The sequence below is a fragment of the Lemur catta genome, chromosome 20 (assembly GCF_020740605.2).
Source record: "Lemur catta isolate mLemCat1 chromosome 20, mLemCat1.pri, whole genome shotgun sequence".
Taxonomy (NCBI): domain Eukaryota; kingdom Metazoa; phylum Chordata; class Mammalia; order Primates; family Lemuridae; genus Lemur; species Lemur catta.
In genome coordinates this window covers 4,361,563-4,388,932 of record NC_059147.1, presented here as the reverse complement: position 1 = coordinate 4,388,932, position 27,370 = coordinate 4,361,563, and the positions used below count along the sequence as shown (strand labels likewise).

The window sequence follows — 27,370 nt, the reverse complement described above, 5'->3', positions numbered from 1 at the left end:
GAATGATTCTTTTTTTATGCATAAGAATTACAAGTGAGCAAATAAAAGATAATAAAAATAACCATTTCTCATAGAAGAGTTTCTAAAACAGTCTTTGAATAAGGCAAATGAAAAATATGTTAAAAAAGTATCATGATGCTTTTATAAGCAGTTCACAGTTTATGTATTTTTAAATGTTCTACATTTTAAAATGTTCTTTAACATGTATACTACAGGTATGTTTCTCACAACTTGCAACTGCTATGAAACTCTTAAACCATGAAATGTAAGTTCATGCTTTCCTAGGTATCTTCCAACCATATCAATAGAAAGATCAGGGAGAACAAAAAAAATGAACATAACATGCAAATCTGAGTCTACTAGTGTCAGATTAATCAGAGACACAGTTCTTACAGTTTAATATGTTTTTCACAGAAGTGAGTCCATAATGCAAGGATAAGCCTTATTAATTACACTAACCTTTGTCCTTATTGCTCATTTTTGTAATACAAACCAGCCTTCAAAAAAGAATTTGAAACTGTAACCAGAACAAATTTGTTATCAAAGATTTCTTGCCTTCTATCTGCCCTACCTACTGCAGTTATTTTTTCAAACTCTAAGAGTTATGGGTCATTATTTATAGAATGCTACTGAGCTAAAAAGAATATAGACATTATAATATCCAATCATAAATAATTTATAATTAAATTCAAATGGATTCTAGGAAAGCTGAGGCACAGACTAGCTATACACTGTCACACAAATTTCAAGGTTAGTCTGCGTATAACCATTAATGCTTACAGGCTCTAGGCTAGCTAATCAGTCTTGTAAATGTCCTTTCCATTAAAGGTACCATAAATAGCCCTTTAAGAAAAATAGATGTATGTTATGCCTCAGCTTTTCTTTGAGCTTTAGTCAATTAAAAGGAAAGAAGAATCAGAGATTAAACTGAGAGAAGTATTCTACCTGTGTCCTCGGATGTCAGACTGATCGCATACCCCTCCAAGTGCAATCCTGTGGAACTCCCGACCTAGGGTCTTGGCCACTGATCGTCCCACACTTGTTTTGCCAACTCCAGGAGGGCCAACAAAGCAAAGAATTGGGCCCTTCAGGTTATTTTTCAGCTGTCTGACAGCCAAGTATTCCAGAACTCTTTTCTTCAATTTTTCCATGGCATAATGGTCATTATCCAGAAGAATCCGGGCTGCCCGAATGTCCAGGCGGTCTGTCAAATAATCCAACAGAAATAATTTGAGCACATGGAATTTTGAAGTGAAAGAACTCCTTGCAAGTCTGACAAGAGATAAAATATTTTTTAGAAAAAAGATGTGGTAACAGATTCTCATCCTTCTAAATAAGTCTTGAAAGAGACCTGCATTTGGTTTGGCTTTTCTGCTTAAGATTTAGTGTCTTCAGAGATAATAGGCATTATACAATTAAAAACTGAATGCCCATTCATTTAATTTCGAATGATTTTCTACATACACATTATTTCTTCTGGAAACACAATTTCTGTATATCTATTTGTGCTGGCATTTGCTCCTTTTTTAAAAAAAAAAAAGGTATTTTTTTTCTTATTACAGTAGCAATATCTGTTCATTCCAGAAAACCTGATGACACTAATAAAAAGGAATATAGTTACCTATACTCTCATGCCCCCAAGAGACTCTACTTTTATTTCGGTATGTGTTATTCCAGGCTGTGTGGATACATTTACATACCTATTTTTCCAAATGGGATTTTACGAGGCTTTTGGGTTTTGTAAAATGTTTTTTCACTTAATATATTACACACAACTTTCAGTGTAACATGCATTCTTCACAGTAACATTTTATGGTTACTTAATATTTCATTATTTAATTGTCTACATTAATTTAACATTTAATTCCCTATTGTGGGGCATTTGTTTACAAATCTTTACAGTTATAAAGCATGGTTCACCATTGTGCATCACTTAAACTAAATCTCTACATATATCTGTAATTATTCCCTTCAGTTAATCTTCTATAAATGGAAGTACTAGGTCAAAAAAAAAAAAAAAGATGTAAAGAATTTGGGGCCGGAGCGCGGTGGCTCATGCATATAATCCTAGCACTCTGGGAGGCTGAGGAAGAAGGATTGCTTGAGCTCAGGAGTCTGAGACCAGCCTGAGCAAAAGCAAGATTCCCATCTCTACTAAAAATAGAAAAAAAAGAAGAAGAAGAAGAAGAAGAAAAGAAAATTAGCTAGGTGTCATCCCAGGGCAATGGAGCGAGACTCTATCTCACCAAAAAAAGAAAAAAAAATGATTGGCCTAATTTCCATCCAGAAAAGTTGCATTAATTAAAGTCTTATCAGAAGGGCTTCAGTTTGGCTTTGTTTGTAGAGCCAAGCTTTCACCAGGTTTACCGAAGTGCTTTAGCATTCAAAATACTCATTACACCAGGTCACAGAAGCCAAAATGAACTCATCAGCTGGGTGGCTGCCAGGGGAAAATGCACAGCCACATGATCATACTGACATTGAAAGAAGAAGATGGGAGAAAGAAATATAGACAAGTTCATTATTTCAAATAGTTATTTGGAATCTGTTATGGACTTTTTTCTTTTCTGGTTTGTTTTTTTTTTTTTTTGAGACAGGGTCTCACTCTGTTGCCCAGGCTAGAGTGCACTGGCATCATCATAGCTCACAGCAGCCTCAAACTCCTGGGCTTAAATGACCCTCCTGCCTCAGCTTCCCAAGTAGCTGGAACTACCGGCATGTGCCATACCTGGTTAATATTTATTCTTTTCTCTCTCTCTCTCTCTTTCTTTAGAGATAAGGTCTTGTTCTGTTGCCCAGGCTGGAGTGGAGTGGCATTATAGCTCATAGCAACCTCAAACTCCTTGGCTCAAGCAATCTTCCTGCCTCAGCCTCCTGAATAGCTGGGATTACAGGCACCCACCATCACGCCCAGCTAATTTTTCTATTTTTTGTAGAGACGACAGTCTCACTTATGTTTGCTCAGATTTGTCTTGAACTCCTGTCCTCAGCAACACTCCTGCCTCGGCCTCCTAAAATGCTAGGATTACAGGCGTGAGCCATTGTGACCAGCCAGCATTTTTCTTAAAGGAAGAAAAATGGCCTTAAATGGTAATTTGGTTCCCAAGCTAGTCCATAAAAACTGAGCTAAGCAGTATCTTATCTAATTTAATTATAGTACTGTTGATTTTAGTCAGAGCCCTGGATGAGTGATTTGGAAAGGGAAGAATACAATGTGTTTCCACTTTCCTGGCTTTAGAACTAAACCAATGAATATATGAATAAGTGAAAGATAAGAAGTTTCCCAATTGTGTCACAATCTTAACCCTGACACTAAAACCTACCACAGTAAACACAAAGGAAAACTTCAGACTAATCCCATTTTGTATAGCTCTAACTATTAAAATGCTAGTAAATCAAATCTATTGTAAGAATAACCTTCTAAATACAGTGGGATGTATTTTAGTTACACAAAGATGGCTCAATGTTAAGTTATCAATATATTCATTACATCACCATGTCCAAGGGGATAAATTTTCCATCAAAATATTATCTTGTACCTAAAAAGGTACTTGTTATAATGCATCATCCATTCCTGATTAACACATTCATGTAAGCTAATAACAGAATTCTAGGAAATTTAGAAAAGACTGAAACCGCTATAAAGTAATTTCTTCTAAGAAATATGCCAAGTAAAGATAATTTTAAAAGTTCTTTCAATCTTTTAAGGAAAGGTAATTTCCATGCTATATAAATTACTATTTTCTATCTTTTCTAAATAGGATATATTATTCTTTTTAATGATTTAGAAAGCATGCTTCCCATTTTGAAATAACAGTTACATGTAAAAGAAATTAAAACTTACTTGAACACAAATTTCTTTATTTACAATTGGAAGACTGGCTCCTCTTATTTAAGATGAGAAAATTTGCAAACGTATTTTCTACAACTCTTTCCGCTCTGCTTTCAATTAATACCTCAGATCTCTACTTGGTTAGCGTAGCTTCTCTTTTAAGAATTATAAATGACATTTTCATGGTTTTATAACCATACTCACACCAATTATCTAGACCTAATTCTATGTAGTAATGGTTTAGGAGCTCAACATGACTCCTTTTATACCACAATTTACTCATCTTCAGTTTTTGTTGAAATGCTAAACAACGAGAAATATTTTCATGATGTTCCTACAAGTCATATGGGGCAAAAAACAAAAAAAAGAAAAAAGAAAAAAAAATTTTCATGATATATAAATGGGTGCTATACACCTCTAATGCTGATACACATGGCATCTTAGAGTCCCAAGAAATATTTCCCTTCAATTAAAAGGCAGTATTTTGTCATGACATGCACACATGAAATAAATTAAGAAATAAATTTACCACCATAGTTCATAGCAACTTTATCTTTAATAGTCAAAAACTGGAAACAACCCATATATCCATCAACAGATGAAAGAGGATAAACAAATTATGGTATATCCATGTAACAGAATACAGCTCCAGCAATAAACACAGTCGCAATTACAATAGCATCAAAAAGGATAAAATACTTAGATATAAATTTAACCAAAAAGGTGAAAGGTCTATACACTGAAACTATAAAACACTGATGAAAGAAATTAGACACAAATAAATGAAAAGTTATTCCATGTTCATAGACTAGAAAAATATTGTTAAAATGTCCAAAGTACCCAAAGTGATCTACAGATTCAATGCAATCCTTATCAAAATTCCAACGGCACTTTTCATAAAAATAGAAAAGAAAATCCTAAAATTCATATGGAATTAAAAAAGATCCTGAATAGCCAAATCAATCTTAGGCAAGAAGAACAAAGCTAGAAGCACCATGCTTTCTGATTTCAAGTTACATTACAAGGCTACAGGAATCGGCAAGTATGGTTCTGGCACAAAACAGACACACAGACCAATGGAACAGAACTGACAGCCCAGAAAAAACCCATACCTATTGGGTCAACTAATTTTCAATGGGGGCACCAAGCATATACATAGGGAAAGGACAGTCTCTTCAAATAAATGTTGGGAAAATTGGATATCCTATCCACATGTGTAACAATGAAATTGGACCCTTAACTTATATCATACATGAAAATTAATTTAAAATGTATTAAAGACTTAAACATAAGACCTGAAAATGTAAAACTTCTAAAAAAAAAAAATATATATATATATATATATATATATATATATATAAAAAGGATCTCTGGCCAGGCACAGTGGCTCACACCTGTAATCCTAGCACTCTGGGAGGCCAAGGTGGGAAGCTCATTTGAGTTCAGGAGTTCAAGAGCAGCCTGAGCAAGAGGGAGACCTTGTCTCTACTAAAAATAGAAAAATTAGCCAGGCATGGTGGGATGCACCTGTAGTCCCAGCTACTTGGGAGGCTGAGGCAGGAGGATCACTGGAGCCCAAGAGTTTGAGGCTGCAGTGAGCTATGATGACACCACTGCACTCTAGCCTGGGTGACAGAGCAAGACTTTGTCTCAAAAAAAAAAAAAAAAAAAAAAAAAAAAAGAATAAGAAAAAGACCTTGATATTGGTCTGGGCAATGATTTTTCTGGATATGACAACAAAAGTAAAAATGAGCAAGTGAGATTACATCCAACTAAAAAGCTTCTGTATAGCAAAAGAAATAAGCAAAATGAAAAGGCAATCTATGGAACGGGAGAAACTACTTACAAACCATATATCTAATAAGAGGTTAATATCCAACATATACAAGGAACTCATACAACTCAATAGCATAAAAACAAATAGCCCAAGTAAAAAAATGGACAACGGACCTGAACAGACATTTCTCCAAAGACATGCAAATGGCCAATAAGTGAGAAGTGCTTACTATGACTAATCATCAGGTAAATGCAAATCCAAACCACAATGAGCTATTCCCTCATACCTGTTAGGATGGCTATTACTAAAAAGAAAAAAAAATGGTAACAAGTGAGGGCAAGAGTGTGGAGAAAAGGGAACCCTTGTACATTGTTGGCAGGAATCTAAGTAGGTACAGCCATTATGAAAACAACATGATCCCAGAAAAATGGATGGCTTAAAATAATAATAAAAAAGAATAGTATGAAAGTTACTCAAAAAAATAAAAATAGAACTTCCATATGATCCAGAGATCCCATTTCTGGGTATATATCCAAATGAATTGAAATCAAGGACTCAAAGAGTTATCTGCGCTTTCATGTTCACTGCAGTTTTATTTACAACAGCCAAGATACGGAAACAACCTAAATGTCCACTGACAGATAAATGGATAAAGAAAATATGATAGAAACATGCAATGGAGTATCATTCAGCCTTAAAAAAGAAGGAAATTTTACCATTTGTGATAACATGGATGGACTGGAGGGCATTACATTAAGTGAAATAAGCCAAACACAGAAAGACAAACACTGCATGATTTTACTTACACGTGGAATCCAAAATGTTCAAACTCAAAAAAGGAGAGAGTAACATGGTGGTTGCCAGGGGCAGGGGAGAAGAAAAAACTGGGGAGGTGATGGTAAAAGGATACAGAGTTTCAGTTATGCAAGGTAAATACGTTTTGGAGATTATAAAGCATAGTGCCTACAGCTAACAATACTATAATGCATACTTAAAATTTGCTAGAGGATAGATCTTATGTGAAATGTTCTTACCACCACCCCCCCCAAAAAAGCCAATAATAACAATAATAATAATAAAAGGGGCAGGAGGAAGCTTTAGGAGGTGATGGATATGTTTATGGCTTTGAAGGCAGTCATAGTTTCATGGGTGTACACTTATCCCAAAACTCATTGAGACATATTCATTAAATATATACAGAGCAAGATGGCCACATAGAACCCTCCAGCAATAGTCCCTCTGCAGGAACACCAAATTCAACAACTATCCACACAAGAAAGCACCTTCACAAAATCAACAATCAGGTGAATGATTATAGTATTGAGTTTTAATGTTTCACCAAGGAAAGAGGCACTGAAGAGGGCAGTAAAGACGGTTTAGCATTGCTCATGCCTCCCTATCCCCACCCCCATCCTGCCCAGTAGCGCTGTGCCAGTGCCTGGTGGAGAGAGAATCTGTGTGCCTGGGGTGGGATGGGGAGACTGAAGTGACTCTGGGACTTTGCATTTTAACTCAGGGCTGCCCTGTCACAGGGGAACATGGCACAGGGCAGAACTGTTAGCACTCATGGAGGAAGCATTTAGACCAGCCCCGCCAGAGGCAAATCCTCCTCCCCGGCAACAGAAACTTGAGTTCTAACTAGTTCCATCACTGGCTGCCAAAAGAAGCCTGGCGCCTGTAATAAATTTGAAAGGTAGTTAGGCCACAAAATCTGCAGTCCTTGGGCAAGTCCTACACCTGCAGTAGCTCAAGAGCTAGTGGACTTTGGGTGTATGTGACACAGTGAGACACCAGCAACAGTGGCCTCACCCTGGGCAGTGCAAAGCAGGGAGAGTTTTCTTCTACTTGGGGAAAGGAAAGGGACAAGAACAAAGTAACAGTAAGCACACAAATACAGAATACTCTAGTGCTATAATTACAGTAGATAAACCATTTATATCTTGCGTAGGAATACTAAAAGACAAACCTATCAAAAATAACAACTTTTTAAGAGACAGTATAAAAAGACATAAAATGGAAACAACAAAAAGTCAAGAAAGGGGGATAGAGTTAAAGCACAGAGTTTCTTTTAGATTTCTCTTTGCTTGTTTGTTTTCTGTAAACAGAGTTATCACTTGTTTAAAATAATTGGTTATAAATGTTTTCTGCAAGCCTCACGGTAACCTCCAATCAAAAAACCTGGAATAGATACATAAAAAATGAAAGGCAAAAAATTAAAACACACTACCTGAGAAAATCACTGTTACACAAACAAAGATAGGAAGAAGGAAAGAAGGAAAGAAAAAAGGAAGGAAGGAAGGAAGGACGGATGGACAGACATACCACAAAACAACCAGAATCAAATAACAACATGGGAGTAGTAAGTCCTTACCTATCATTAATAACACTGAATGTAAATGGACTAAACTCTCTAATCACAACACATAGAGTGGCTGAATGGATAAAAAAAACAAGACTCAACTATATGTCATCTATAAGAAACCCACTTCACCTACAAAGACACACATAGAGTGAAAATAAAGGGATGGAAAAAGATATTCCATGTAAATGGAAACCAAGAAGAACAGGAGTAGCTAGACTTCAATCAGATAAAATAGAATTCAAGACAAAAACTGTAAAAACAGACAAAGAAGGTCATTTTTCATGATAAAGGAGTGAGTTCAGCAAGAGGATAAAACAATTCTAAATATGTATGCACCCAACACTGGAACACCCAGATATATAAGGTAAATATTATCAGAGCTAAAGGGAGGGATAGGTCCCAATACAATAACACCCCGCTTTCAGCATTGAACAAATCACCCAGACAAAAAAATCAACAAAGAAACACTGGGCTTAATCTGCACTAAGACCAAACGGACCTCGTAGATATTTACAGAATATTTCACCCAACAGCTGCAGAATACATATTCTGCTCCTCAGCTCATGGATCATCTCAAGGATATACCTTGTGTTAGGCCACAAGTCTTAAAAAATTCAAGAAAACTGAAATCATATCAAGTATTTTCTCTGATCACAATGGAATAAAACTAGAAATCAATAACAAGAGGAACGTTAGAAACTATAAAAAAACATGGAAAGTAAACAATATGCTCCTGAATGACCAGTGGTCAATGAAGACACTCAGAAAGAAATTAAAAATTTTCTCAAAACAAATAAAAACACAACATACCAAAGACCCACAGGTTTCAAATAAACAACTTAACAATGTATCTTAAAGAACTAGAAAAACAAGAGCAAACCAAATCCAAAATTAGAAGAAAAGAAATAACAAAGATCAGAGCAAAAATAAATGAAATTGAAACCAAAAAATACAAAAGATCAATGAAACAAAAAAGTTAGTTTTTGAAAAGATAAAAATTGATGTACATTTAGCCAAAGAAAAAAAGAGAGAAGACCCAAATACATAAAATCAGAAATGAAAAAGGAGACATTACAGCTGATACTGCAGAAATCCAAAGGATCATTAGAGACTACTACGAGCAACTATATGCCAATAAACTGGAAAACCTAGAAGAAATGAATACATTCCAAGCCACACACAACCTACCAAGATTGAACCAGGAAGAAACCCAAAGACTGAATAAACCAATAACAAGTAATGAAATAGAAGCAGTAATAAAAAGGCTCCCATCAAAGGAAAAGCCAGGACCGGATGGTTTCACTGCTGAATTCTACCAAGCTTTCAGTAAACTATTCCAAAAAATCAAAGAGGAGGGAATTATTACCAAACTCATTCTATGAGGCCTATATCACCCCGATACCAAAACCAGACAAAAACAGAACAGAAAAAAGAAAACTATGGGCCAATATCTCTGATGAACACAGATTCAAAAATCCTCAAGAAAATACTAGCAAACCAAATCCAACACCACATTAAAAAGATCATTTGTCATGATCAAGTAGGATTTATCCCAGGGATACAAGGATGGTTCAACATAATCAATCAATGTGATACATTACATCGACAGAACAAAGGACAAAAAGAAAAACCATATGATCATTTCAACTGATATTGAAAAAAGCATTTGATAAAATCCAACATCCCTTCTCTTCATTATAAAAACTCTCAAAAAACTTGGTATAGAAGGAACATACCTCAACACAATAAAAGCCATATATGACAGACACATAGCTAGTATCCTACCAAATAGGGAAAAACTGAAAGCCTTTCCTCTAAGATCTGGAACAAGACAACGTTGCCCACTTTCACCACTGTTGTGCAACACAGTACTAGAAGTTCTAGATAGAGCAATCAGACAAGAGAATGAACATCCAATTTGTGGACATCCAAAGTGGAAAGAAGTCAAGTTATTCTTGTTTGCGCACGATATGATCTTACATCTAGAGAAACTTAAAGACTCCACACACAAAAAAACTATTAGAACTGATAAAGAAATTCAGTAAAGTTGCAGGATACAAAATCAACATATAAAAATGAGTAGCATTTATATATGCCAACAGTAAACAATCTGAAAAAGAAACCAATAAAGTAATCCCATTTACAACAGCTACAAATAAAGTACTGATAAAATACCTACGAATAAACTTAACAAAAGAAGTGAAAGATCTCTACAATGAAAATTATGAAACACTGATGAAAAAAACTGAAGAGGACACAAGAAAATGTAAAGATATTCCACACTCATGGATTGGAAGAATCAATATCGTTAAAATGTCCATACTACCCAAAGCAATCTACAGATTTAATGCAATCCCCATCAAAATACCAATGACATTCTTCACTGAAATAGAAAGACAGTCATATGATTTATATGAAACTACAAAACACCAAGAATAGCCAAAGCCATCTTGAGCAAAAAGAACAAAACTGGGGGAATCACGTTACTTGACTTTATTCTACAGAGCTGTAGTAACCACAATAGCATGGTGCTGGCATAAAAACAGACACACAGACCAATGTAACAGAAGAGAGAATTCAGAAATAAATCTACACATCTATAGTGACCTTATTTTCAACAAAGGTGATAAGAACACATAAGGGGGAAAGGACAGTCTCTTTAATAAATGGTACTGGGAAAACTTGATATTCATATGCAGAAGAATAAAACTAGACCCTTATCTCTTGCCATATGCAAAAATTAAATCAAAACAGATTAAAGACTTAAATCTAAAACCAGAAACTATGAAACTACTAAAAGAAAGCATTGGGAGATGCTCTAGGACACTGGTCTGGGCAATTATTTCCTGAGCAATGCCCCCAAAGAACAGGAAACCAAAGCAAAATTGGACAAATGTGATCATATCAAGCTAAAAAGCTTCCGCACAGCAAAGGAAACAATCAACAAAGTGAAGAGATAACCCACAGAATGGGAGAAAATGTTTGCAGACTACCCACTAGACAAGGGATTAATAACTAGAGTATATAAGGAGCTCAAACAACTCGATAGGAAAAAATCAAATAATTCAATTAAAAATGGGCAAAAGATCTGAATAGACATTTCTCAAAAAAAGACATACTAATGGCCAACAGGTATATGAAAAAACTGTTAACATCATTATTCTTCAGAGAAATGCAAATCAAATCTACAATGAGACATCATGTCACCCCAGTTAAATGGCTTTTATCAAAAAGACAGGCAATAAAGAATGCTGGTAGGGATGTGGAGAAAGGGGAACCCTGGTACACTGTTGGTGGGAATGTAAATTAGTGCACTATGGAATGTAAATTAGTTTCCACTATGGAAAACAGTGTGGAGGGTCCTCAAAAAAACTAAAAATAAGACCTAGCATTCCCACTGCTAGGTATACATCCAAAAGAAATTCAGTGTATCAAAAAGATAACTGCACTCCCATGTTTGCTGCAGCACTATTCACAACAGCCAAGATTTGGAATCAACTATGTGTCCATCAATGGACGAATAGATAAGAAAATGTAGTACATATAACTAATGGAATATTATTCAGTCATAAAAAGTTATAAAACCCTGTCATTTGCAACAAAATGGATGGAACTGGAGAACATTATGTTAAGTGAATAAGCCAAGCACAGAAAGACAAATCTCACATGTTTTCACTCACATGTGGGAGCTAAATATTAGAATAATTGATCTCGTGGAAACAGAGAGTAGAATGATGGTTATCAGAAGCTGAGAAGGATAGCAGGGAGAGGACAATAAAGTGGGGATAGTTACTGGGTGCAAAAATATAGAGAGTTAGATAGAATGAACTATGCTTGATAGCACAATAACTGACTACAGTCAACAATTAAGTTATGGTATACCTTAAAATAATTAAAAGAATGGAATCAGAATGTCCCTAACACAAAGAAATAATATATGCTTGAGGTGATGGATACCCTAATTACCCTGATTTGATTATTACGTACTGTGTGCATGTATCAAACGTCACACGTACCCTGCAAATATATATAACTCTTACGTAGGCATATTAAAAAATTTTTTAAAAAGTACAGCTTTTTATATGCCAGTCATATCTCAATAAAGTAATTTAAAAAAACTGAAAAATATAATTTAAAATAATGGAGAATATTTGAAATGAAAATTTGCATGAGCTTTCTGAGTGACAATTAGACTGAAAAAAAAGTTGTTATTTTATTGGCTCACCAGTTGTACTTTTGTTCCAAGGAAGCTCCACCATAAGTTCCAAATAATTTCTTGTCAGAGCATATTCTGGCATTGACTGAGGCATTTTTTTGAGTCTGTGGGGAAAGAATACATAGCAAACATGCTCAAGAAGATAGAAGAATCCCATAATAACAGAAAAATCAAGCAAATCTCCTTTTCTTGGTTAGATATATCATGAATATTTGGTTAAACAAATCTCAAAAAGTTGTTACGGATCTAGTTAATAAAAAGCTTATTTTATTCTGTAATGCACTTGCAGAACAAAATAAAACAAAGATACCTGCAAACTGGTGAGAAAAATAGTATATCTAATGCTATCCTGGAAATATGGCCTCACTAGTATCTGTCCCTTTAGAGCTCAGAGGGAGTCTCAAATAACATATATCCATCGATTTGCTTATCACAATAACATTTAAGTACCTAACTGCATAAAATAACTACATATTTTTAATATCAGAGATGAAGTATGCCCATAAAAGCAAGCTAGCATCAGATATTTATTTATTTATTTTATTTATTTTTATTTTAGCATATAACGGGGGTAGAGATGTTTAGGTTACATACATTGCCTGTGCCCCACCCAAGTCAGAGCTTCAAGCGTGTCCATCCTCTAGACGGGGCACACTGCACCTATTAGGTGTGATTATACCCACCCCTCCTCCCCACTCCCCAACACCAGATGAGTGCTACTACTGTATATGCATAGGTGTTGATCAGTTAAATAGCAATTTGATGGTGAGTACATGTGGTGCTTGTTTTTCCATTCTTGGGATACTCCACTTAGGAGAATGGGCTCCAGCTCTATCCAAGATAATACAAGAGGTGCTGTATCATCACTGTTTTTTGTGGTTGAGTAGAACTCCATGGTATACATATACCACATTTTATTAATCCACTCATGTATTGATGGGCACTTGGGTTGTTTCCACATCTTTGCAATTGTGAATTGTGCTGCTACATTTGAGTGCAGATATCTCTTTCACAGAATGCCTTTTTTATCCTTTGGGTCGATGCCCAGTAATGGGATCACAGGATCAAATGGTAGTTCTACTTGCAGATCTCTGAGGTTTCTCCATATTACTTTCCACAGATATTGCACTAGTTTGCAGTCCCACCAGCAGTGTATGAGTGTTCCTATCTCTCTGCATCCACGCCACACTGATTGTTTTGGGACTTTTTGATAAAGGCCATTATCACTGGAGTTAAGTGATATCTCACCATGGTTTTGATTTGCATTTCCCCGATGATTAGAGATGTTGAGCATTTTGTCATATGTTTGTCATATGTTTCTATCTTCTTTTGAAAAGTTTCTGTTCATTTCCTTCGCCCACTTTTTGATAGGGTTGTTTGATTATTCCTTGCTGGTTTTCCTGAGTTCTATATAGATTCTAGTTATCAGCCCTTTATTGGATGTGTAGCATGTGAATATTTTCTCCCACTCTGTAGGCTGTTTCCCCTCGTGATAGTTTCCTTGGCTGTGCAGAAGCTTTTTAATTTGATCAGGTCCCATTTATTTATTTTTTGTTGTTGCTATGATTGCCTTTGGGGTCTTCTTCAAAAATTCTTTGCCTAGGCCAAGGTCTGTAAGAGTTTTCCAACATTTTCTTCTAGAATTCTTATAGTTTCATGACTTAGATTTAAGTCTGTCATCCACTGGAGTTGATATTTGTGAGGTGAAAGGTGCGGATCCTATTTCAGTCTTCTACATGTGGCTATCCAATTTTCCCAGCACCATTTATTGAATAAGGATTCTTTTCCCCAGTGTATGTTTTTGTCAGCTTTGTCAAAGATTAGATGGCTATATGGGGATGGATTTATATCTGGGTTCTCAGTCTGTTCCAGTGGTCTATTTCTCTGTTCTTGGGCCAGTACCATGTTGTTTTAGTTACTATACCCTTGTAGTGTAGCTTGAAGTCTGGTAAATTGATGCCTCCAAACTTGTTCCTTTTTGTTTAGAGTGCTTTTGCTATACAGGGTCTTCTCTTGTTCCATACGGAGCATAGAATTATTTTTTTCTAGATCTGCAAAAAATGATGTTGGTATTTTAATAGGGATTGCACTGAATCTGTAGATCACTTTGGGTAGTGTAGACATGGTAACAATGTTGATTCTGCCAACCCATGTGCATGGTGTAGTTTTCTACCTGTTAACGCCCTCTGCTATTTCCTTCCTCAGTGTTTCATAGTTCTCCCTGAAGAGCTCTTTTACTTCCTTAGCTAAATATATTCCTAGGTATTTTATTTTCTTTGTTGCTATTGTGAAGGGGATTGAGTCTTTGATTTGGTTCTCAGTTTCACTGTTGTTGGTCTACAGAAATGCTAATGATTTGTGTACATTGATTTCATAACCTGAGACTTTGCTGAATTTGTTTATCAATTCCAGTAGTCTCCCGGCAGAATCTTTGGAGTTCTCTAGATATAAGACCATATCATCATCAAAGAGTGACAGTTTGACTTCTTAACTTCTTCTGCCCCCATTTGGATGCCCTTGATTTCCTTCCCTTGTCTGATGGCTCTGGCTAGCACTTCTAGCACTATGTTGAATAGAAGTGGTGATACAGGGCAACGTTGTCTGGTTCCAGTTCTAAGTAGGAATGCTTTCAATTTTTCCCCATTCAGTATGATTTTGGCTATGGGTTTGTCATATATGGCTGCTACCATTTTTAGGTTAAGTCCTGTCTATACCTATTTTTTTAAGCATTCTTATCATAAAAGCATGCTGAATTTTGTCAAATGCTTTTTCTGCATCTATTGAGAGGTCTTTGTTTTTGCTTCTACTTATATAGCGAATTACATTTATAGATTTGCATGTTGAACCATCCCTGCATCTCTGGGATGAAGTCCACTTGGTTGTGATGGATTATTTTTTTGATAAGCACCTGAATTTGGTTTGCTGGGACTGTGTTGAGAAGTTTTGCATCTATATTCATAAGGGATATGGTCTGCAGTTTTCTTTTTTTGTTACATCCTTTCCTGGTTTTGGTATTAGGGTGATGCTGACTTCATAACATGTGTTGGGGAGGATTCCTTGCTTCTTAATGTTGTGGAATAATTTCTGTAGGACAGGCACCAGTTCTTCATTGTAGGTCTAGTAAAATTCAGGTGTGAAACCATCTGGTCCGGGACTTTTCTTTTTAGGAAGGTTTTTTATTGCTGCTTCAATTTTAGTATTCGATATTGATCTATTCAGGAATTCTATTTCTTCCTGATTGAGCCTAGGGAGGCTGTGTGTTTATAAGAGTTTGTCCATTTCCTCCACATTTTCAAGTTTATGTGCATAGAGGTTTCCATAGTATTCATAGATAATATTTTGTATTTCTGTGGTATCAGTTGTAATTTCTTTTTCATTCCTCACTGAGCTTATTAGAGTCCTTTCTTTTCTGCTTCTGGTTAATCTAGCAAGAGGCATGTCAATTTTGTTTACTTTTTTAAAGAACCAACTTTTTGTTTCATTAATCTTCCATATAGTTTTTTTGGTTTTTTTTTTTTTTTGTTTTGTTTTGTTTTTGAGACAGAGTCTCACTTTGTTGCCCGGGCTAGAGTGAGTGCTGTGGCGTCAGCCTAGCTCACAGCAACCTCAAACTCCTGGGCTTAAGCGATCCTACTGCCTCAGCCTCCCGAGTAGCTGGGACTACAGGCATGCGCCACCATGCCCGGCTAATTTTTTCTATATATATTTTTAGTTGTCCAGATAATTTATTTCTATTTTTTTTTAGAAGAGACGGGGTCTGACTCAGGCTGGTCTCGAACTCCTGAGCTCGAGTGATCCACCCGCCTCGGCCTCCCAGAGGGCTAGGATTACAGGCGTGAGCCACTGCGCCCGGCCCATATAGTTTTTTTATTATTGATTTCATTTAGTTCTACTCTGATTTTGTTATTTCTTTTCTTCTGCTGGGTTTGGGGTTGGTTTGCTCACCTTTTTCCAGTTCTTCGAGATGGTTCATTAGATTGTTGATTTTTGATCTTTCTGTCTTTTGGATGTAGGCATTTATGGCTATAAATTTTCCTCTCAGGACTGCCTTAGCTATGTCCCACAGATTTTGATAACTTGTGTCTCATTTATAATTCAGTTCAAAGAATCTTTTGATTTCCATCTTTATTCCTCCTTAACATAATAATCATTCAGCAGAAGGTTGTTTAGTTTCCATCATTTTGTGTAAAGAAGAGATTCTGTTGGAGTTGATTTCCAATTTCATTCCCCTGTGGTCTGAGAAGATGCATGGTATAATTTCTATTTTTTAAAATTTGCTGAGACATGCTTTGTGGCCTAGGGTATGGTTAATCTTAGAGACTGTCCCATGAGCTGATGAGAAAAATGTATATTCAGTGGGTTTTGGCTAGAATGTTCTGTAAATGTCAGTCAGACCCATTTGTTCTGGAGTTCTATTTAAGTCCATTGTTTCTTTGTTTATTTTCTGTTTGGAGGATCTGTCCTGTTCTGTCAGAGGGGTGTTGAAGTCCTTGGCTATTACGGTGTTGCTGCTTATCATTTTGTTTAGATCAAGTAGAATTTGTTTTATGAATCTGGGTGAGTTACGGTGCATAAATATTTAGAATTGTTATGTCTTCTTGTTGAATTGTACCCGCTTCACCATTATATAGTGACCACCTTTGTCTTTCATTACTTTTGTTGATTTGAAGACTAAGTTATCTGAAACCAGAACTGATACGCCAGCTTTCTTTTGGCTTCCCTTTCCATTAAATATTGTTTTCCATCCCTTCACCTTGAGTCTGAATGCATCCTTGTGGGTTAGATATGTGCTTCCTGAAGACAGTAGACACTTGGCTTGTGTGTATCTATCCATTCAGCCAGCCTATGTCTCTTTAGTGGGCAGTTCAAGCCATTCATATTTAGAGAATTGATAAGTGGGGCAGATTTCTGTTCATCCTGTTGAGTTGAACTTTGTTGCCTTGTTTTCTCTCTTGAGCCATTGCAGTATCTGGCCTTTAGCTTTTCGATGATTTTACACTGGTGAGTGTTATTGTGCTGATCCGTGTGTAATGTTGTTCTGAATACTTCCTGGAGGGCAGGTCTTGTCTTGATGAATTCCCTCTGTCTTTGCTTATCTGAGGTCTTTATTTCTCCTTCATATAAGAAACTTAGTTTTGCAGGGTACAAGATTCTAGGCAGGGCATTATCCTGTTTGAGATGAGTGAGAATGGGGTCATGGTCTCTTCCAACCTGTAAGGTCTCCATTGAGAAGTCTGCAGTTAGTCTCATAGGTTTTCCTCTGTAGGTTACCTGCTTCTTTCGCCTTACAATTTGTAGGAGGGCCTCTTTCGTGTTTATTTTGGCCAGTCTGATGACTATGCGGTGTGGTGACTTCCTGTATGCAATGAATCTCCCAGGAGTCCTTTGAGCTTCTTGTACCTGGATAGTTAGATTTTTAGCAAGGCCAGGGAAATTTTCCCCCATTATATCCTCAAATAGTTTATACAACCCTTGTGTATTTTTTTCTTCACCCTCAGGGATGCCTGTAATTCTCACATTAGGACTTTTCACATAATCCCACATTTTTTACAGGCTTTGTTCTTTTCTCTTATTTCTCTGCAGCTGACTTAATTGAAAGGTGTTATCTTCAACCCCTGATATTCTTTCTTGTTTGATCTACCCTATTCTTGAGGCTTTCCATTGTGTTTTGTATTCCTTGACTAATTTTTCATTTCCAGAAGTTCTGTTTGATTTTTCATTAACATTTCAATTTCTTTAGTGAATTTTTCTTCTAAGTCCTGGATATTTTTTGTGGTTTCTTTGTGTTGGGTACCCATTTTATCTTGCATTTCATTCAGTTTTCTTACAATCCTTGTGTGAAATTCTTCTGTCATTTTAGTGTTCTGAATTTGGTTGATATCCATTGCTAAAGAGCCAGTGCTCCCCTTTGGGGGTGTGCTTTCAGTTTGATTCTTGCACTCTTTCCAGAGTTCTTGCACTGATTCCTTCCTACCTGTAGCAGCTGTTGCTTCTTTGGATTTTAGTTTAGACAATGACACGCCCAGTTTAGTCTCTGAGCCAGTAGGTGGTGCATGTGGGTGAGAATCAACCATACCCTGTGTGATGAGTAAATGCAGTAAAAGGGCATGCAAATTAACCTCCCTACCAGTAGGTGGTGCTTGCCGGGAAGAACAAGCTGCAATGTTCTTTTGGAGTCCTGCAACCAGCTCTAGTTCCTCTGGAGAGGCACTCTAGTGCTTCAGGTGGTGGGTGGGGCCCTGGGGCTTCCAAGTGTGTCCTCATTCTCGAACTCAGTCGGGGGAGATGGGGGAGTGAGGCTGGGCAGGGCTGGGTTGGCTGAGCCGCCCTCAAGCTCCACAGATGCTGTTAGCAGTGGTCAAAGGCCTGTTTTCTGCTTCTGGGCAAAGCTGCCAGGGAAGGGCTGAAATGGCCCCACTCAGCCAAAAAGTGTGTGTGTGGGGGGGGGGGTTTGGGGCTGTCTGAGACCCACATTTGGAGCAGGCCTCGCTTCTTTCAACTCTCCCCTATTCCGAGGTTTCTCCCCGGCTTCTGCCAGCAGGCAGGACTTCAAGCCAGAAGATCTCCCCTGGCTGTGATGTGAGCTGGGAGGTTCCCTGCCCAGGATCACAGCCTGAGCTGGGAGCATGGCCCTCCCATGGCAGGGATGCCCCTTGAGTACACTCAACTAGGATCCACTCTGATCTACCCCTGAAGGCACACACACCTCAGTGTTCACCTTGTGAATACACACTAGTTCACAAATATCTTTTCTGTGCCCCTAAGCAATGTGATGAAGACCTGGGTGTACCAGATCTGGCCTGAAGGCCTGTCCCCTGGGCCCTGGAGATCAATCCCTGACCATGCCAGGGAGAAGAGTGCTGGTCTCAAATCACCCACAAGGTGCCCAAGCTGGATCAATGTCTCTCCACCTCAGGATTTGCCCTTCTCTGCTGGAGTCACCAGGCAAGCAGCCCCTGGGGGGCCCAGCGGGTAGGGAGCTCACAGTCCAAGTACCTTTCAGTCTGCTGCAGGGCCCCAAAAGGAAAGGTCCCATTCCCTGTGGATGCCTCCGGGTGGTGGCTAAATTGTCTCTCCCAGCAGCTGTAGGTATGGGAGTGGAAGGGGAGAATGAAGCAATATGGGCCTGCCGATGGGCTCGGGTCTGTGGGGCAGGAGGTGCCCCAAGGGAGCTGGGAGCCTGGTATCCTGTTCACAAGAGGCTCACTGCTCACTGGTGTCAGCCGTCTCTGGGCTGTTGTTGGCAGGTCTCTCCAGCAGCTCAGGAGCCCACCAGCAGTCTGAGATGCAAGGGAGGTGACATTTAACCGCTCCGTCTACCCTTGTTGCTGGTCTCTAAGCCTCTCGGGGGTTAGACCCTGCCAATGCCTTTCTCCTTCCAGTTCTGTTCCGCAATTTCTTCCCATGGAGTCTCCTGTAGTTTGAGGCACCCTTCCTTCCGACCCTTATGCGATCTATGTTTGTCTGCCTGTTTGCTTTGTTCACATTCATCTAAAAATCTTTCTTTCTTGCAGAGACACTCTGGCTGGTGGTTTTTCTCATCCGCCATCTTGCCTCAATTTCTATTATTTGACCCAGATATTTAATAAAAATGCAACTTCCATAATGTATGCAGTGCTTGTCAGAGTTAATATAAAATACCCCTCAACTACATTTGCTAATGTTCTTAACATTAGAAGGTCAAATCTTAAGTTACCCAGCACTGAAGGAGGCTCATTATAATTCACTAATAAAAGAAAATGCAGTATAAAGTTATAAGTATGTAAGGAAAAAATGATTTTCTATTTAACCCTGAAGTTATCCAGAAAATGCAATCAACCCATATATCCTATTCTGTCATCAAGATTTCCCCATACTTTGTTTTATACAAAAAGAAACTGACAGTCTGTGCTCTCTAGAATTTATAATCTAAAGAAAACAGTGATATGTGAAGAACACAGTGATAACTGAACATAATTCTCAAAACAAAGAAGTATGATCCATTGTTTTAGACAATGAAAAGGCAGCTATAATAGTTATAATGTTGACAGCATAATGTAGGTAGAAGAATTGTATATTTATCCTTGGTATTTGAGAAAAAGATTAGTGAAAGTGATGTTAATTCAGGAGTATTAAGAATGTCTTAAGAATTAGATTCCAGTTGAAAAATGAAGGAAGAGGGAAAAACATTCCATAGATGAAAGGTATAAACTAAGAATTAGGAAAGCCTTAAAAGATAAGAGTTGGCAATGGAAAGATAAGATGAATGGGTCATCTATGAGCATATCAACCATCAGGAAAGAAGAGCAGAGAATATAAAACAGATGACTCAGCTTTCAGTCTGTGATCCAAAGTAGCGGAATCAAGTTTCCACGGGCAACAATTTTTAACATTAATAAACCAAATGAATAAATGTCTTACATAATTTACCTTTTTATCTCTTTGACACAGACTTTATGGGCCTGCTCTGGCATACTGGATGTCTGTATTTTTTTCTCTAGCATGACAATGTCATCATTATCTTCATCCTCATCATCATCTTCTAAAGTACCTGGAACGTGTGTAACCCTCCTAATAGGGCGTATTGCTATAACCTAATGTAGAAAGTACAAGAGTAAAACCATATGTCAAAATAAATTGGAAATGAAGTACCTAGTTATACACATGTAAAGTTATGACTGGTGCTGAATTAGCATAAACACTTTTTATAGCTACAGTCAATATCGTAAGGAACTAAAGTTCAGAATGATAATGCAATCAACCTATATATCCTATTCTGTCAAGATTTCCCCAAACTTTGTCTTGTACAAAGAGAAACTGACAGTCCCTACCCTCTAGAGTTTATTATCTAAATACGAAAACAGTGGCATGTGAAGAATACAGTGATAACTGAAAAAACACTATGTCTAAACATATGTACATGTGGAGGCAGTAGAATTTTAAAAGTAGACCAACATAAGGTAGACATGATTCTTTGATATATGCTTACAATAATATTGCATGGGAAAAAAATTCAAGAAACTAGTCACTAGAAATAATTAAAACATGTCGGAATTACCTTTCTTTGAACTACTACTGCAGCCACTATTTTTTTTCTTGATATACATTACTGATTACCATTTTGTGACTGAATAAATTCCATTTTTCCTACATTACAAAATTTTTCCCTAGCATCTTTGACCTTTCTACCACTGGCTCTATTCTGTCTCCAATACATAAAGTCTTCTCCCTTTCAAAATATTTTATCTTACCTACAGTTCCTTCCAGTAAGATACTACTACACTATTTACTTCCCTTGGGAGGTTCTGCGTCTCTGACAAGCAGCAATAACCACCACTTCCCCTTCCTCATTAATTACTTTAGGAGGCCTTTGGCTTTTGTCCTCATCGTGCTCAAATCGTTCTTTCAACTCTAACGACCATCTTTTGTGCCAAGTCAAATGACCTCTATTTGTCTTCTCTTTCTCCATGATCTCTCCACCATATTCTAAAACTACCTTATGTGCTCTTTGAAATTCATGAATCAACTCCGATAATTACTGGAGCAAAATATACTGATATTTAATTTACAAGCCTCTCAAATTTACTTTTCTAACTTGGGAAATTATCTAATACATTCAAATATAAAAAGTTTGAAGCATAAAGCAGTAAATAAAATTGTAATTTTATAAAAATAAATATTAAATATATTTTATTCTTATACGAGTCATTAGATAAAATTAATAAAATATTTTAAAGGATAAAAAACTGAAAATATTTTTTAAAAGTGAGATTTAAAAAAGCATATCAATGATTTCATCGTTGAGGCAAAAGTACTTTTTTATGCATTTTTTTCTTCTGACTGCTAAAACAGTGCTTTTCAACTCTTAGGGGGATGACAAAGAGACAATTTTAGACTAACTCCAAGTGTTATCCTCTGATTCCTACATTCTTAAATAACAGTCTCTTGTTTGATCATTTTCTGGTGCACTTTTGAACACCTTTCTTTTTAAGTAAGCTGCAGTTTTCTGTGACTCTCAGTGCAGAGTGTATGTGGATTTGTCTTTCTATACAAAATGAATAATTAAGTCACTGATCTGATCTCAGGCCAGAAATAACCCATATCTATAGTGTTTAACAGCATGGTGGTCATTACTCCTGTCTCTCTCCTCAGCCTACTTTCCTGCCCCTTCTCTAGTCCCACCAAAGAGGAGTCCTTTCCTTCTGCTTTTCTTTCTCTACAGTGTATTTCCTTTGGTGAAGAAACACTTCCGTGCTGATGACGATCAACGCACTAACATTATTCTCAACACTTCACTGAAGTCCGAGTTCTGTATCTCCAACAGCCTTCAGAGGACTGCCATTTTCACATCTTGTTCACATCAAATATATCTTCCTGAACTTAACTCCGCCCAGACATAAAAACAGTAAAATTAACAGCTCAAAGTAAACTTCAAACAGATCATATATACATTAGTATGATAATGGGGAAGGGAAAGATTATTTAATTAGTGGTATTGAGTTAAATCAAAAGCTATTTGAGGGAAAAACATAACTACTGTCTTCATCTTATTAACAGGACAAAATAAATAACATATGGGTTAAATACTTTTTAAAAAATTCACTAAAGGAAAACTAAAAGAAAAGTGAATATTTATCAAACCACTGGAGGTTAGAGGACTCTAAGGACAGGAAGAGACTGAGAGTTTGACTAAATAAAAACTGCAACTTTTATAAATTAAAACAAAAAAGTCAATCAAATTATGGCACAACACAGTCCTCCTACGAAATAATTTTGTATTATGTAGTAAAAAAATTATATTCAAAGACAATCATCATAGTTATTTGCTAGTTTTTTAAATATGCAAAACATTGGAAACAACACACAATGTTTGACAAAAGAGGAAGTGGCTCATAAATTATCCCTTTAGATGGTAACAAAAACAAAAAACAAAAAAATTGAGAAAAATGCTTATATGCCTTAAAAAAAAAAAAATCCAGGCATGGAAAAAGCACTAGAGGGAAATACCTAAATTTTATCAGTGACTTCAGTGGAAAAAGACAATAAATTTTTTCTTCTTTGTTCCTTTCTTTATTCCCCTCAATTTTTTTTTTCAAAAAAACAGAATCAAGCCACACCACACAAGCCTGAAAAAATGGATTAAAAGAAATATTTACCCGCTTATCATCATCTTGCTTGGGTTTTCTGGTTTTTTGAAGCAATTTCAAGCCTTCAATTTGTCTGACAAGCAGTGGTATAGTCATCTTGAACCTCTCCTCTAGGCTCACAGCATCTAAAATCTAAGGAAACGTGAGTCAATTAATAGAATCTCTCCCTCAGAAACACACACTCCAAAACAGACAGTCAGAGCCATGGCTCAAATTGTTAAGTAAAAAAAGAAAAAACCAATTCCTATCTATTTACAGCTACACTATGGCTAACACAATCAAACTAACTGTAACAGCAAGGTTCTTTGAGATGAATATTAGGATTGTAAAAAAGACATAAAAAAGGATCTTGGTTTTCATTTAAAAATGAAGCCACTCATGTATTTCAAGATCAAAAACCAAACACACAGTTTTGGTTTTTGAAGAACCAAACTTCTTCTGGAAATTATTCTCTTAAAGCCCAGAATGTGTCTACATGTTAGGTCTAAACAAATTCTAGGTTCAAAATAGTAAATGTTTATACACAAGCGAACAGAAGCATTCGACCAACCCCCACTGATGATGTGTCGGAGCAACTGCTGCTCTTGGTTCCTTCAGTAAAACATGTCTGATGCCGCCCTCCGCCGGGCACTCCCACACTCCTCTGCTCCCACCAGTCTGACTGAATGCTTGTATCCATAACCAACCCGTTTGCAGTAGTTATATTTGCTATTTTAATTGTTGAATTTACACATTAAATAACTAATAAAGAGTTGTTTCAACAAAAACTAACAAATATTCTAAGAAGATTTAATAAAAAAGACAACTTAAAAATGCATTAAAAATAAGCGTATAAGAAAACAAAGTTTTATAGTTTGGGGATTAAGTCAAGTAAATCTAGCATTCTACACTTGGATTACTTTTCAAGTGTCTTTAAAATTGATTTCACTTTAAATAAATAGAAACTGAAAATCATAAATAATGTATCACAGGTGAGATTTATATAAGAACCATTATGAAATTTCTAAGAAAGCAGATCTATACACAAGGGAAAGGCCATGGTTCCACGTTTCAAAAACGGTAAGGCAAAGTGTGTTTATATACTTAAATTAAATATTTACCTTTTTATGACTCTTTGCCTTATTTTTTCCATAAATGACCAATTACTATATTGGTTGTGCAAATAAAAGAGCTGCTTGTGTAAACAAAAATATAAAACAATAACTTTTGAACATCAATTTAAGTATACAAGTGTTTTAACTACTCCTCTGAGTCTCCAGAATATTTTTCTTGAAGGTTAAAATTTAACTACTCACTATCTAGATATAAATAAAAAGTGACAAAGCAATATGGCATTCAAGAAGGGAGCTGTACCTGGAGCTTCTCTTTGTTGCTGGTTCGGATAATTGATGTCAAAATGTCTGGTAAAGCTTCCCTTGGAAGACTATCTAAAAGACGTCTCAATTTAGCAACTGCAGGAACAGACATATCCAACATTTCAACCAACTAGAGGGGAAAAAAAGTCTTTTTAATGAAATCTGGCATTATCTGTGAATTAAAAAAATCAGACTTCCAAACAGGTTTAAAGTTTGGGCCTCAGTGTTTGTTTTTGAAAGGTCACTGATTAATATAGTTCAGGCATTTTATAGGTCTCAGAGGAGAAGTACTTTCAAAATATCAATCACAATAAAACACAAAAATGGTTTAAAAGTGGTTAATGCTGATATTTATAAAAGGCTTTGTGAATTTGTGCTATTTTATTTTGATAAAAATTCAAACGTATAGAAAGGTTGCACCAATAGTACTACAAACTCCTATATATCGTTCTCCTAGATTTACCAATTGAATTCACCGATTTTGCCACATTTGCTTTCTCTCTCCATACACACACGTTACAATTGCTGAACACTTGAGAGTAAGTTGCAGACATCATGACCCTTGTTCTAAAGAACAAGCATATTCTCTTACATAATAACAATATAATTATTAGATGTTGGAAATTTAACATAGTTGATGCCATTATGATAGCCAATCAGAAGTTGAAATACTGATTATTAGTTTAACATTTAGATTAACTAGAATCTGAGCATTGACTATGAATGATTTTTAGAAAAACAACATCCAGGGTATATCCTGGAGTTAAGACCGATTAAGTCCAAGGCAAGCTTTCAGTAACTGTGATAATCATTAGGGCTACTGACAAAGATTCCCCTTTTCTTCTGAGCACATGGTAGGACTGACTATTCTTTCCACCTCCTTTGAATAGAGATATGGCTATGAGTCTTACATTGATCTATGAAACACAGAAAAAGGGACAGTCCCTCCTGGGCAGAAACATTAAAAGCCAGTAGGAGATCTGCCATATTTCCTTTTCCTGCCTCAGTGATGAAGAAGTATGTTTTAAGATGAATTTCTATCCAACTGGGTCCCTATGTGACTCTTACAGGCACATCACCACACTCACTAGTTTTAGGCATGAAGCATGAGCAAGAAATACACCTTTGTTATGTTATGTGACTCAGATTTCAGAGTAGTTAAAACAGCAAAACTTAGTTCACACTAATTCGCAAATGATGTATCAAATCCTCATTTTGTCAACTCAAGACTTCATATGTCAGTAATAATCAAACCTCTCAAACCACAATGTAATTCAGGAACCTATCCATTACCTGGCTAGAATCAAGGAAATTAAGGTATAATTATGATGAAGCTAATCAGGTAAGAGAAATAGATAATAAAATTTGAAGACCCTTGCTACTAGAAATTCATTGTATGAAAATAAGTTAAAACTCATTCTCCAAACACTTATTGAGTATAAACTACTCACCAGACGCAATATTCTGCTCAGTATAGGATGGCTAAAGCAGAGATAAAGTCAAATTTGGTAGGAGAAAAATACCTATTTCAATACAATGTGATACTATATTAAATGACATGCATAAAGAACTGATGGTGAAGGCTCAGAAAAAGGAGTACTAACAGCCTATAGGAGTTGGGAAATCATAAATTGAATTTAAAAATTAAGAGAAGGAAGAGCACTCCCAGAAGAGAACAGAAGGCGGAATCAGAGAGACATGAAATGATAAGATGTGAAACTCTTTTTATGCTCAGTATGACTAGAACTAGGGTGTAAATGGAGAACTAGAGTTGAAGCAAGATAAGTAGGCCTAACACAAGTTGCAAAGGGTCTTAATGTTATATTAAGAAATTTGGGGGTGGAAGGAAAGTAGGAAAGATTCAAAGTGTGACAAGAATTCAATGCTCAGTTGCTGGCTTTGAAGAGGAGGGGGCCGTGCACAAGACCAGAGAGCCATCTCTAGGAGCCTGACAGTGACCCCTGGCCGACAGCCAGGAAAGAAACCTCAGTCCTATAGCCACAAGAAACTGCATCTGCCAACCACCTGAATACCTTGGAAAGCAGTGCTTCTCCAGGTAAGAGGCCAGGCCTGGCTAAGACCCTGATTTTGCCCTGATGAGGCCTGAGCAGGGAACCCAGGGGAGCCCACCTGGTCTTCTGACCTACAAACTTGTGAGGTAATAATGAATGCTGTTTTAAGCACCTAAAAAAAGAATAAATTCGGTCTTTAACTCAAGGGAAAGGCATGCCCCACACTTTTTTTTTTTTTAAACACCTCCTATTCCTGCTCAGTGAATGGGTGCTGTTAAAGACAGAAGAAACTAGGTGGTAGTTAGGAGGCTATTGAAGAAGTCTACTGAAAAGGGCTGTAGAAGCAGATGTAGAGGTGATGAAAGAGAAGCATTAACTGGAAACAATGTCTACAAAGAGAAATGATAATATTATGATATGTCAAGTCCAGAAATTTATAAAAGTGTCTATATGAAAATTAGACATGGACATGAAAGCAAAACATAAAATTGAATATGGACCAAGACCAGAAGACAAAAATTAAATTAGATATATGATGGTAGTAAAATTTATGGTGATTTATTTCTCTCTAAAAATTCCTTTAATGTTATTGCAAAATCTTTACACATTTAAAAAGTTTCTGTATATCCAAACTGGAAAGAAGTAAAGGCAAAACAAAAGAAACTATAAAGCTATGTCCAACAGAAATAC

At 36.6% G+C, this 27,370-nt stretch overlaps 1 protein-coding gene across 1 annotated transcript in view; it reads right to left on the bottom strand.

Annotated features, from left to right (window-relative positions):
• LONP2 (lon peptidase 2, peroxisomal) overlaps nucleotides 1-27,370 on the bottom strand; it is a 102,904-nt gene that overhangs the window by 67,319 nt on the left and 8,215 nt on the right. Inside the window, exons 3-7 of the mRNA XM_045533778.1 lie at nucleotides 24,667-24,798; nucleotides 23,323-23,445; nucleotides 20,597-20,760; nucleotides 12,197-12,291; nucleotides 946-1,204 (exon numbers count right to left, since the gene is read on the bottom strand). Of these exons, the coding sequence (XP_045389734.1) occupies nucleotides 946-1,204; nucleotides 12,197-12,291; nucleotides 20,597-20,760; nucleotides 23,323-23,445; nucleotides 24,667-24,798 (773 nt within the window). The remainder of the gene's footprint in view (nucleotides 1-945; nucleotides 1,205-12,196; nucleotides 12,292-20,596; nucleotides 20,761-23,322; nucleotides 23,446-24,666; nucleotides 24,799-27,370) is intronic.